The sequence below is a fragment of the Spermophilus citellus genome (assembly GCF_964194105.1).
Source record: "Spermophilus citellus genome assembly, chromosome: 3".
Classification (NCBI taxonomy): domain Eukaryota; kingdom Metazoa; phylum Chordata; class Mammalia; order Rodentia; family Sciuridae; genus Spermophilus; species Spermophilus citellus.
In genome coordinates, this window is record NC_138184.1 from 1,266,763 (window position 1) to 1,280,479 (window position 13,717).

General features: G+C 55.7%; 1 protein-coding gene across 2 annotated transcripts; it reads right to left on the reverse strand.

Annotated features, from left to right (window-relative positions):
- Positions 1–3,769: 3,769 nt before the first annotated feature.
- On the reverse strand, positions 3,770–13,708 carry ABHD17A (abhydrolase domain containing 17A, depalmitoylase). Of its 2 annotated transcripts, none has more exons than XM_081283606.1 (5): positions 13,551–13,708; positions 8,985–9,560; positions 6,589–6,783; positions 4,340–4,519; positions 3,770–4,236 (listed from the first exon to the last, which is right to left on the reverse strand). In XM_081283606.1, exons 2-5 carry the CDS (start codon positions 9,314–9,316, stop codon positions 4,011–4,013), a joined length of 933 nt encoding a protein of 310 aa, XP_081139732.1. In that variant the 5' UTR covers positions 9,317–9,560; positions 13,551–13,708; the 3' UTR covers positions 3,770–4,010. The 2 variants fall into 2 exon arrangements, with proteins under 2 accessions (XP_081139732.1, XP_081139733.1); XM_081283607.1 differs by having other exon boundaries at positions 8,985–9,587; positions 13,551–13,704.
- Between the last annotated feature and the right edge of the window lie 9 nt (positions 13,709–13,717).

Consider the following 13,717-nt stretch of genomic DNA (forward strand, 5'->3'; position numbering starts at 1 on the left):
CCAGAAACTCAGGCTGGCCCCTGGGCCACATGATGCAGGCTGGGGGCCCACCTGGCTGAACCAACACAGTCAACAGGTCAGTCCTGCACCCCAACCCCTGGCCAGGCACCTGGACCCAGGTGAACAGACAGACCAGCCCTTCCTGGGGAGCACGCATTCCTGCAACCAGGTTCACAGTGCCCTGAAGGAGGAAGGAGGTGGCACTGCCCCAGAGGCTCATGTCCAACCAGAGGCCATTGTGAGTGGAGGAGGGGACAGAACCCCAGGGAGCATCCAACCTCTCCACCCTATGTCCAGGCAGAGCCGAGACCACAGTGTGGGTCCTGCCAGCCCAGTGTCATGGGAAGACACCACGACCTGTAGCTGCCAATGAAGGAGAGAAGCACAGGTGGCCCCAGGTGCTGGAACCCAGATGGAATGCCAGCCTGGGGCACTCAAGTCCCCAGGGAGGAGCCAGAGGTGGTGGCATTAGGTACTGCCTCAGATATGGCCAGTTATAAGGGCTTGTGTCCTCCTGGGGTGGGCCTGTCTTCCTGGACAGGTCCTGTCCATGGGTCTCTAAGAACCACAGCATGTCTAGGCCACAGGGTCACCTGGCTGGTGGGCCAGGGAACAGAACCTGGTCTCTGCCCTCAGAGATCTTGTCTGAAGTGTGTCGATGACAGACGACATGGGGAGGGCCCATGAATCAGCCTCTGGGCTAGGAGACACTGCTGCTATTGGGGTATAAACAAGTGTATCCTGGAAAATCTACAAAATAGAGAATTGGAAGTTGGCCTTCGTCCCAGGAATCCTGGCGATTGGAAGCAGAAGGGGGAGGTGCTTCCTGGAATAGACTGCTGGCTTCTCAGGGACCCAGATCAAGGTGAGTGGGAAGGGGTCGAGGGTGAGGGCTGACTTCCTGTATCCAGGTAGGGCCCAGGCACTGAGGTCACCCAAGCAGTCTGCAGTTCACTGTCCAGCTTAACTCCATGCCTCAGGTGAAATGAGCAGGCCCCAAAGAAAACAGTGCCTTGAGCTGGCCATGTGTGTGCCACAGGTGCCTGTCAGCGCGACTGAAGGGACAGAGAGCCGAGTTCACACCAGCCACAAGGGCATCCCAAACAGCAGTATGCACAGCTGGGAAGCCCTCAGGTTCCTCTATCACAGAGCACCTACTAGAATGAGCATTACAAGTACTCCGTACAAGGCATCAAGTATTGGAGTTGGCACTTTTATTGCAACTTAATCTACAAATCTAAGCAATCCCAATTAGGAAAAAAAAAAAAAAACAGGGCAGGGAAACGAGATGAACTCGCCTGGTGTCACTGACAAAAAAAAAAAAACCTGCCCAAGAAAAGGAGGGGAAAAGGTCCTCTGGACATATGTAGCTAGGCAGTGGGGTTCCAGCATGCTGAGGAAACAGGCCAGTCGAGCCTCAGCACGCAACAGGACAATGGAGGAAAAAATGTTTTTGGAAAAACTAAGTCAAAGCAAGTGATTCGGAAATAAGTTTTGCTCCTTACCAGAAGTATTTTCTAATATTAGACAGTATTCTTTTGTCTAATATTAGACAAAAAATCTAAATGTATATGTATAAAATATACATATAGAAGTCATTTCATCTCTAAAAGAAACTACCAAGTGTTTTATAATCTTGTATTTGAACATTTTTCTGAACATGACACAGAACATAGAAGCCATGGTGAAAAACTAATAACAACTTTAAATACCTGGCATTAAAAACAAAAAAAAAACCTACAAAGACAAATGAAAGATGGAGGATACACTTTTGACAACAAAAAGACTAATTTTCCTAATATATAAGTTGTTTCCCCAAAATGACACCAAGACCCAATTCAAAAATGGGCAAATAATATGAAATACAAATGGCTTTTAAATATATACATGTTTATAACAAAGACATATTTTCCGATTTCAAAACATTAATAGTGGTAGGAACTACTAACATCAAAATGACCTGACATTAGTATTCTAAAAAAGTTAATTACAGGAATGTCAAATGAAGCTACAATGACATACCATTTTATGCCTACCACATCTGCAAAACAAAGCTTGAGGAACAGCAAACGTCTCCTGTGTTGTGTGGAGGGGACAACTTGGGCACCTTCCGCATCTACACAATGTCCTTTGACCTAGCACTTCCTCGGTGAGCAATTGAGCCCAAAGAAATATTCCTGCTGGAGTACGATGACAAGAATAGGCCAGGTGTGTGGTTCAGTGGTAGGACCAATACTTTGGAGTGGAGCTCTGGGATCCAAGCCCAGCAGCCAGAAATAAATACGTAATAAAACATAAATCAGGGCTGGGGATGTGGCTCAAGCCTTAGCGCACTCGCCTGGCAGGCACGCCCCGCTGGGTTCGATCCTCAGCACCACATAAAAATAAAGATTTTTGTGTCCACCGAAAACTAAAAATAATAATAATAATAATAATAATAATATATAAAAAATCATAAAAGAAAAACCTTTAAAAAATAAAATTTAAAAAAAATTATAGTTAACCCCAATAGGAGCATTGCTCTTCATAACGGAAGGCTGAAAAGAACCCACGTTTCTATCGACAGGAAACAGGATAAATGAACCAGTACTAGAAAAATACTGGGCAACCATTAAAACGAAATGAGTCTGTGTCCGAGTCCACCGTCCACTCCCAGCTGCGTTAAGCGCCCTAGTAAAGGGACGCTCCTTTCAGGACACTCACGCAGGTGTGCGTGCGCACCTCTGACGGAAAGGAAGGGCCCCGCCCCGGGGGGACCCGGCCGTGAGGACGACAGCGGGAAGCACGGGGAAGCGCGCCTCCACGTTGGCTCCGGATACCCCCGGGCTCCGCGAGTTTTCTGCCGGGTGCCCGCACGCACCTCTGCTCCCCGGCGCTGAGGGTCGGGTCTGACGGCGCCAGGCGGCGGGAGGCGCCGGTCGGCGAACCCCGGCACGGACGCGCCCCACCGCGGGGCGGGCTCCTTCCAAAAGCCCAGCGGCCTCCCCGCGCTCCCATCCGCGGGACTCGCGGACCGCACACCGAGGAAACCGCGGAGCCGGGCAGAGGCTGTCCCGAAGGAGCCCCGGCGGAGAGCGAGGAGTAGCCACTTACCACGGTCCCAGGGCCACGAAATCCACTTCCGGATGCGCGCTGCGCCGCTTCCGCTTCCGCTCGCCGCTGACCTGAAGCCACGCCCTCTGCTCCCGTTTCCCCACCCAACCCCCGGGCTTAGGTACGGCAGGTCCTTAAAGGGGCCGCAAACTATAGCTAGGATGAGCCAGATCTAGGTCTTGGTCTCTCCACCGCCTGCCTGGTCGCGCGGCACAGGCTGAGGGTATGACCGAGGCCAAAATGGGTGATTGACCCTTCTCGCTCTAGGGCTCCTGCCCTAGAGATCGCAGGGCATGGAAGGACCTGGAGAACACAACGCAAGAAGAACCAGAACTGGACGGATCCTAACAGGAGTGCTCCCCGCGACCCCAAACCTCAAAACTGGCTCCCCAGAGAGATCCATGGAACAGCCATTGTTCTGGAATCTGTTCTCCGTTTGCAAAGGAAGCCGCATGGTCCCAGTTCTGGGCCTGAGGAGCCTGGCACTTCTGGGTCCAGAATGGGCTCCCCCAGAGCAAGCTGCAACTAACCACAGTTTGCTGCAAGGGCTGCCCTTGGAACAGGGCGTAACCAGCCTCTCTGGTGTGTGCTAAAGCCAAGAACCCTGGAATCCCTGCTCCTCTTGGAGCTCACCAAGACCCGGAAAAAGTACGAACCACAAAAAGGAAAGGAACCCTAAAATCTTAAATCTTTAATTTGTTTTCACGTCTTTTCTTCTTTTTGCTTTCAAAAGGAAGAGAGCATAGCTCTACCTCCTGTACAATGTCCATGGTCCCTGGGCCGGGGCGGGGTCACGGCTGCCTGCCTGCTGCCTGGGAGTCCTGGGGGTCCACATGCAGCCCCCAGGGCTGCAGCTGGACAAGTCCAGGCGGCTGCCTTATTGCTGAGGTCCCGGCGCAGTGGTGCACAGGTAGCCGCTAGGCGCGCTGGCTGGGCAGCTCCTGGGAGATGAAGCGGCGCAGGCGCTCCAGGTACTGACTGTAGAGCTCAATGTCGTTGTGCCCAGCGCCCTCCACCCACAGTGGCTCGACGGCCTTGGGGCAACGTTCGTACAGCGCCAGCCCATGGGAGAAGTCGATCACCTCGTCCTCCGTGCCGTGGATGATGAGCACGGGCGATGTGATCTTGGACACCTTCTCAATGCTGCGGAATGGGGCCAGGCAGGGCAGGTCAGCTGTTTGCTCCAGCCCAGCCCCCTCCCTGCCCCTCAGCACTACCCACTCCACCCCCACGTGCCCTGGCTCACTTGGGGAACGCATCGAAGCAGTAGGTCTTCTTGGTGTCAGGAAAGGCAACGCGCATGCCCGAGGTGAGAGGCGAGTGCAGCACCACCGCAGCGCACTCGTAACGCGAGGCCAGGTCCACTGTGGGCACTGTGCCAATGCTCTGCCCATACAGAATGATGCTGTCCGGGCTGATGCCGTACCTGGCAGTGGCCGGGACAAGATCAGCCTAGGCCTGAGGGAGCCCCCACAGTGACCAGGGCAGGTCTCTGCGCTCCTCCCAGAAATGGGTACATAGCGCTGGCAGCAGCCTCAGCACCCACCCTCCTCCCTGTTTTCCTACCACAGCATGTACTGGGACTCGCTGTGGGGAGGCATACCTGGTGAGGGAGCTGGGGGTGCAGGGCAGGACCTAACCACTCCCACTCTCCCCCTCCCCCCACATTTGGTCAGAGAAGACCTAGGTACAGCCTGCTGCCACTACACCGTAACCAGCTTCAGGACCCCTGGTTTCTGAACAAAAAGCCTTTGCCCGTGTAAGGTAGTGGGGCTCTCCTCCTCTGCACCCTTCCCACCCGCTCTGGTTGTTAGGAACTTAGGTGGCTGTGTCCCTGGATGTCTCAGCCAAGTTTGGGGCCCCCAGTACCCAACTAAGGGCTTGGTACAACACAGACAAGGAGTTGTGGCGGTGGCTGCAGCAGGTGGATGCCACCTCATCCACACAATGGTGCCAGGACCCAGATGGCCTTCCAGCACCAGCTCCCACCTCTGGGCCTGGCCCCTCCGCACATCCAGCAGGTCCGTGTGCAGCCCATCTGCTCTGCCTTGGCTGATCTAGCACTGCACTGGCTCCCACGTGGGGACTCACTGGCTACCCTCCCCATACAGGATGCCACAGCTCTCCTCCCAGAAGCTCCTGAGCCTGGTTCCAAGGGGCCACCCTTCCTGGTGCACAGAGGCCATCCTGTGTTCTACCTGGACAATCCACAGGGAAATCTGACTCTACCTCTTTGCCCACCCAAAGGCCACCAGTACAGGTCCCCAGCTTGTACCCAGACCCCCAGCTCTGCCTCAGGCTCACTGGCCTGCTCCCAGCCTCTATGGCCACTACTGTGCTGAGTGCTTGGACAAAAAAAGCCTGTCCTGAATGGAGCCGGTCTTTGTCCCCAGGTCTCCCTACCTCCCACTGACTCACAGCTGTGGAGGTAAGACAACAGGTCCCTGTGGAGTAAGAGAACAGGACAGTGCAGGTGACAGGACAGATGAACAGTCTCATACCCCCCACTGGGCTGTGACTCTGCCAGTGCCTGAGGCAGTGGGGACAGAAGTGAGCAAGCTGAGAACACTGTACAGGAGCCACAGGGGAAGGTATGCTCAGATGGGTCCCCAGTGCCAGGTGCTAGGGGACTGGGCTCTGGAACTGCCTGGCACATCTCCATGGTGACCAGGGCTCCCACCTCCCTTGGGCTGCTAACTTCCCAGTGTTGCACCTGTGCCCTACCAGAGGGGGTCAAACCAGTCAGCCAGGAAGGGCCATGGTGGGCAGCCCTGAGCAGGAGGACTGGGTGGGGCTGCCCACCCTCTACAACAGTGCTAAGATGAAGCTGCACTCTGCAAACACTGGTTTAGGGGCAGAGTGTGTACCACTCTGAGGTGGGGCAGGGAGGACTGCCTGGGACCTGGATGACCAGGAGAGCAGGGTATGGACAGAGGGACCACATGACTAAGAGTCTGGAGACAGGCTGGCCCAGACCTCAGGTGTGAGCTGAAGCCCATACCCACTGATCCCCCAACCAACTTGGGCTCCAAAATGCTGGACAGAGTCCTCCAGACTCAGTTGCAAGACCTACCTGCCCACTGCCCCAGGATGAGCTGTGCTCCACAGTCACACAACCCCAATCCAGACAGAGCAGGCCACGCCAACCCTGTACCCTAAGGGGCCCTTGTGTCTCAGGCTTCCAGTTATCGTCTCACACAGCTCTCAACTACCACCTTCTGATCCCAGTGTCCTCTGTCCAGCCTCTCATACCTGGCAGAGCTTCATGGACCTTAGACAGCTGTTGTCTAATGAGGACCCAGGAGCAGCTGCTCCCCAATCCCAGGCCAGCCCAGCCCCACCTCAGTCAAAAGGAGATGGGCAACTACACCCCAAGGCCTCTGCAGATCTCTCTCTTGAAGGTCCACCCAGCAGGACCTGGTACCCGCTTCCTCTCCCCCCAAAGAAAGCTTGGTCACTCCCTAGGGAGCATAACAGCTGACCTGTGGCCCTCACCTCGTGCGAAGGGCCTGCCAGGCAGCATCGATATCTGCATAGAGATTCTTCTCGGAGGGCCTGCCTGAGCTCACGCCATAGCCAGAGTAGTCATAGGAGAAGATGTTGCAGCTGATGCGGGTGCCCAGGCCGATGTAGAAGCTGCTCATCTGACCCAGGTCCACTGCGTTGCCATGCGAGAAGAGAACTGTGTACCTGGGGGCACAGGTCAGGGGGACGGGAGCACAGGCCTGGCCTGGGGAGACTGTCCCAGGGCAGAGGACTTGTGACAGTCCATCCTGGCAGCCAGAGGCACCTGTCACCTCATCTACTTCCCTCCCAAATGGCCACACAACCAGCAAGGGCAAGGCAAAGAAAGATGGCCCAGCTCCACCTCCAAGGTTCCAACAGGGACAGGACAAGAGCATTGGCCAGGGCATAAGCCACCTGGGCTGCAGAATGGACAGCTCCTCTCACTGGGTTGGCTGGCCATGATGTCCAGCTTCCTCTGAAAGGAATGCTTCAGACAAACCATAAGCTCTTTTCAAACTGCACATATTCAGCCAAAATGAGCACAGTGACGCTGGTTTTGCACGAGGGGTAATTCTCAATGCCCACCTTAAAAACTCAGTTTGACACTTCCTCTGGAATGTCCCTACACCCATCGTTTCCTTGCTGCACCTTCAAGCTGTTTTTATTTTATTTTACAACTGCATTTTTCATACCTTTATTTTATTTGTTTTTCATGTGGTGCTGAGGATAGAACCCAGGGCCTACCACTGAGCCCCAGCCCAGCCCCATCGAGCTAGTTTTAATTGTACATATACAGCCATAACACACACTGGCCAAAAAGGGCTGAAATGAAGGTGAGCCTGGGCTGAGTGGGACAATGCCCCATGTGAACTGTGGATTCAGTGAGGCCTGCCTCGGGAACACCTCTGCCACCCGTTTTCCACTAGTGCTCACATAAGCTGTTTTTAGATTATGCATACTCAGCAATAATGAGCACTGATCCCAATAGGCCAAACGAAGACTGCGAGCATGCCACCTCAGCTGGGAGACAATCCTACGCCCACTTTGTGAATCAAGTTTGCAACATCCTCTGGAACCTTCCTACCTCTGCCATTTTGCTGCTGCTCCTACAGTCCTTTTCAGATCCCACCTGCTCCATGGAAATGAGCGCTGGGCCTGAAGGGCCTCAATGAAGAAGGTGAACCTGGCACCTCAACTGGAGACAGTTCCCAATGCCCTCTTTTTCTTTTTGGTGGGGGGAGCGAAGGAGACTGGGATTGAACTCAGGGGCACTCGACCACTGAGCCATATCCCCAGGCCTTTTTTTGTATTTTACTTGGAGACAGGGCCTCACTTTTGCTGAGGCTGGCTTTGAACTCACAATCCTGCCTTAGCCTCCTGGGCCACTGGGATTATGAGCGTGCACCACTGCGCCCAGATTTCCCAACGCCCTCTTTTGAGAATTCACTTTGAACCTACCCCTGACACTACTATTTCCCTGCCCTTTTGAAGGGGGACCCACAATGTGAGCTTGGCAAGCTACAGCAGTTACCACTTCCAGCCCCACTGGACAGCGGCCATCTCTGCTGCAGAAACTCTCCTGGAATGGTCTGATAGTCCCTGGGGTGCTCACACTCCTGCCACTGCTAGGAACCTCCCTAGACCAGGAGGTGCACTGCTGTGAGCTGGGCCCCACCCAAAACCCCACACATGAATAAAGACAATGCTGCTCACAGAGGCCTGTACCCATCCTATAAGACCTGAGGTGGGATGAGGCCTTGCTGTAAGTCAAACAAGAGCAAATACCAGGCAGGTCCTGGCCCTGGCCCATGGGCAGCTTCCTCTGGCAGTACCAGCCCAGCACAAAGGTAATAGCTTGCCCTTTGGACTCAGATCCCTGCCTGTAGGAAGGCCTACTGCCCCACCTCTGCCTCACCCCTCTGGCTGGAGCTTGGGAGATATGACCCTTGAGAGCAGGTGGCAGGGCAATCACTAGAGTTCCACTTGAATCACCTGGCTTGCCCACCCTGAGCCTGTGTCCTCATCCCCAAGAGGCAGCACACGGGGGGAGGGGGGCTCTCCTGAGGACTGCACGCTGAAAGGCCCTGCACTGAGGGCCTGAGGTAGTTCTGTAGCAGCACAAGTGGGGGGCCTGCTCTTGCCCAAATCTGGGCAGTAGCTCCACTGGTAACAGGAATCAAGACAGGGAGGATAAAGGAACCCACGCCCATGCCAACTAGATGGCCTTTCATCCTGGCTCTGGCACTTGGGGAGGCTACTACCACCATGCCAAGTACCATTCTTAGCACCCTGGGTAGAAACAGGAATCCAAGAACAGAGCACCCTGGGCCAGGTGCATGCCTGCCTGCTCCCAACCCCATCCCAAAAAACCCTCCAGCTCTCACCTGGCACCAGGCACGCAACGCACATACATGCAGGAGATGCGGTTGCCACGGGTGCTCTTAGTCAGGAAGACCTCGATGGTGTCAAGTTCACGCTGGCTGTACTGGAAGTCAGCACGTTCAGTCAGGTGGACCTTCCAGCGCCCTGGGGTGCCGGCAGAGACTCTCAGGGACCCTGAGGGGGCAGCTCCAGCCCCTCCAGGCCCTGGCTCAGGCTCAGGCAGCAGTGAGTAGGTAGGCTCTGGAGGCAGGAAGGCGAGCTTGGCAGCAATGCGGCCAGGGCACGGTGGGCAGCAGAAGAGGCAGCAGAGTTCGCTCACTGACAGGCCGTTCATGGCGGGCGCCGGGCCCTTCACTGGGCCTCTTCAGGGGCACCCACCAACAAGGCTGCCCAGCCTCACTTGGCAGGGGAGATGCAGGGGTGCTCCAAGATGCAGGCAGTGGGGAGGGCGTCTCCCAGGCCACCACCCCAGACAAAAGCCCCGTTAGGAGGCTGCAGCCCAGCCCCACTGCCGTCCAAGCTGAGCCCCCAGGAGCCTTGCGGCCACAGGTCTCCATGTCGTCGTGCAGTGGGAAACCCTGCAGGGGACACAGAAATGTGGGCTCCTTCAGGGAAGCTGGGGGCCCAACCTGTGCCAGGTGGGAAAGTGTAGTCCCAAACCCATTCATCGCAGATCCTCATGGCCCAGTCTGATCCTCTCCTGCTCAGACTGCTACACGGGCAGCCTCAGGCCAGCCCCAGCCCCAGCCCACACCAGAAGGAGCCTCCTGCCACCCCTCCTCAGCTTGTAATCCCCAACTCTTGCCATTTCCACCCAGCTATGGCCTGTAGGACATGCAAGGCCATCAGACCCGTCCCGCCAGCACACACCCCTAGCTCTGAGTCCAGGGAGAACTCCTCACGCCCAGGATTCTGTCCATCCTGTTGTCCAGACCTTTCCCCAGCTCATCTCTGTGCAATCTTTCATCTGGCCACCCCCAGATGACAAGGGAAGCCGAGGAATGCACAGATCTCGAATTGAGGGGACCCAGGAGTACACAAGTTCCTCCCCTACTACAGCGTCCCTGTGAGTTCACAGGACCTTGGTGTCCAGAAAGGAAATCAGCAAACAAAGGCTCAGTTTGGGCAGAGGCCACTGAGCTGGGAACAATGGCTCTTCCCCGTGCTTGGGGCAGGCGGCAGGCGGGTGGAAGGGTGGGGCCTAGGGAGCCTGGAACTCCTTCTCCAGCATTGCGACCTTAGGGCTCCACAACCTCTCTCTTCAGCAAGCATCCTCCCTCCAGGACATCCATCTTTTCACACCACAATTTTTTTTTTTACTAGGGATTGTACCCAGGGGCACTTAACCACTAAGCCACATCCGCAGCCCTTTTTATATTTAGAGACAGGGTCTCACTAAGTTCGGGTGACTCAATGAACATCCCTGGGCCTCAGTGTCCTCCTATACAAATGTGGATGTCACTTGCCTCACAGGGGACATAAATGAAAGGAAGAGTTAACTGGAAGATAATTCCTGGCTTGGACTGGGGATTCAGACATTACTCCTCTTGCAGGATGCCATGAAATGTGTTAAACCAACAACAGCTAAAGTGCCAAAGCAATTTCCACCACATAGGGAGTCCCAGACCACAGATCAAGAAAACACAGGTCTGAGGAAAACCTACGCACCCACTGTGTTTCCTTTGCAAACAGAACAAGGGCAACAAACACACAGCTCAATTTCCACAGAGAATACCTGGTTATGCCCAGTTTTGAGTCACAGCATTTGAAGAACACTGGGCCATCAGGACATGGTTCAGAGGCAAATGGGAACACACACTAGTGCATATGAAACTGTAGGCCCACAGACTCAGCTGGGGTGGGGCAGAAATACATCTGTTCCTCTGGAACTGAGACATGGGCAGGGTCTGGAGAGAGCCATATCCCAGTCACAGGATCCAGTGGCACAAGGAGGAAAGCTGTGAGAGCCGGGCAGACACAAGGACAACACAGGGCAGAATGCAAGCCTCATGTAAGAGTCCTTTTCAGAGGGAGAGTCTATGATGCTGGCACTCAAACAGAGGTATCCCCCACCAGGGGACACTTGATGCTATCTGAAGATATCTATGATTGTCACAACTGGAGGTGCTCCTGGAATAGAGTGAGGCTGCTCAGCACCCTGCTGGCCAGGATGCCCCCATTAGAGAATGACCCAGGCCCAAATATCCACAATGTCAAGACTGAGAAATGTCAGCATCAACATACTCTCCACCAGGGGTGTTCCGCTGGTGACAGGTGGCTTGGAGGGGGTCTCAATCCTGGAGAAAGGCTAGTCTGAGTACTCAGTGAGCAGGTTGGAGGCCCCTAGCAATCCTGCAGATTGACAAGGCTGGTCTTCACCCTCCAGATCCAATCCAATTTGTCCCCAGGTCTGATGGCTCTACCTGCCTCTACCCTCACCAGCAACCACCTTTTCCCCTCCTCCAGCACCCTGCCCTAGACTGGGGCAACGGCCCACAGCAGTCTCACAGCAGTCTCTCTTCAGCAAGCATCCTCCCTCCAGGACATCCATCTTTTCACACCACATTTTTTTTTTTTTTTGTATTAGGGATTGTACCCAGGGGCACTTAACCACTGAGCCACATCCCCAGCCCTTTTTATATTTAGAGACAGGGTCTCACTAAGTTTCTTAGAGCCTTGATAAAGTGCTGAGGCTGGCTTTGAACTAGCAATACTCCTGACTCAGCCTCCGAGCCACTGGATTACAGGCGTGCACCATCGTGCCAGGCTTCCCACCACAAATCTGACTGCCAAGCCACTTTCCTTCTAGGGTGTCCTGTGGCCTCCCACTGTTCCCAGATCCCATCCCTCTGTACCACCTGCCTGCTAGACCTACAGTTAGGCTCGGACCACCTCTCAGGTCTCACTACCTTGCTCTCAGTTCTCCAGAAGATATACACCCACATCCTGTCTTAGGATCTCTGTCACCCTGAGCACCCCAACCTGCTGGTCATTCTCCTCCCCGCATCTCACTCCCAGTGCTCTCTGGACCTCCACACCTGCCGGGACTGCTCCTACACTTTCACAGTTCCAGGCTAGTCTCCATGGTACTCGCCACTGCTTTTATTCACAAGTTTAACCAGATCCCGGCCACTTAAGTAGAAACACCACGTAGGCAGGACCAGTAACTATGTACTTTGGCTCAACAACAATTTGCTGACTGGATGTTCAGTGTTAAGGGGCAGGAGGAGAAGAGGAAGCCACAGGAAGATAACAAGTGCCTCTAGGGTCCACCAGTTTGTTAAGGAAGAGGCCCAGCATCTTCAAGTCAAGATGCTGGGACGGCCTGTGTGTCACTGATGGGTTGAACTGGGCAGCGCACACCCAGACGCCTCACTTACTGGGAACACATGCCTGGCACCCAGAACCCCAACTATTGCCACGACATGCACCTCAGTAGGGCTTTTTTTATTTTTGTCTTTTCAAACCCAGGGCATATTTACCACTGAGCTACACCCCCAGACTTCTGTATTTTTTGAGACAGGATCTAATTGCTGAGGCTGGCTTTGAACTTGCTGTCCTGCTGTCTCAGCCTCCCAAGTTGCTGGAATTACAGGTGAATGCCACCCTGCTCAGCCCCCAGCTAGGTCTTATGAGGACCAACAACCAACCAGATAACTGCAACACTTTAAGACACCTACATATGACTGCCTGTGATGACACCTCACCCAGCCAGCCAGAATGGGAAAGCTGCCAGAAGGAAGGTGTGGTTCAAGTGACCAGGTGTCAGAGGACTGGACAGGTGGAGGAGCAGGGACTAAGTACTGGAGGTGATGGGCTGGGGATGTGGCTCAAGCGGTAGCGCGCTCGCCTGGTATGCGTGCGGCCCGGGTTCGATCCTCAGCACCACATACCAACAAAGATGTTGTGTCCGCCGAGAACTAAAAACATAAATAAATATTAAAAATTAAAAAAAAAAAAAGTACTGGAGGTGAAAGAGTTCCAGGAACCGCAGGCTTCGAACTATGGCAGAACGTGGCAGGAAGAGGGGTCAGCAACAGGGGTCCCAGAGGGCCAGGGCTGGGTCAGGTCGCGCCCCTGAGCCCTGCTGTGTTGTTTGGACTTCATCCTGGGGCAAATGCGGGACCCGCAGTCCTAAGTCGGAATGGCCATCATAGGTGAGGGGTTGTGCAACGAGCCCCGGCTGCTCCTGGAGACGGAGCGGAGACCGGGAAGCCTGCTCTGGGTTCCCAGCCCGCAGGAAGATGCCTGACAGGGCGAGTGTGGAGCCCGGGCGGCCGACGCGGGCAGGTTCCGGGCAGGAACGAGTCCCCGGCTGGGCTGGGCACTCCCCGAAGCCGGAGGCCGAGTCCCAGGAGAGTGGGCGCTGGGAAACGGACGGCGGGGCAGCAGTTTGCGACGCCGGCCCGCGGGCCGACCCCGGTCCTCGGACCCGCGGCCGCATCAGCGGTGCGGGGTCTCGGGGGCTTCCCACCTGGCCGTCCCGGCCGCGCGGCCCGGCCCGGCCCGGCTCCCCAAACGGCCGCGGCCGACACCGGGCCGCTCCGCCCGCCCGGCCCGGCACTCACCGCCCCGGCCCGCGCCCCCCGGCCCCGGGGCCGCGCTCCATGGCTCCCCGGCCGCCCGCCCGTACGTCCTCGGTCCCTCGGCGCCCGGGCCCGGCCTCCTGCGCCGCCACCGCCGCCGCTGCTTCCCCGAGGGCGGAAATGAGCCTCGCTCCCGCCACCGCCCCGGA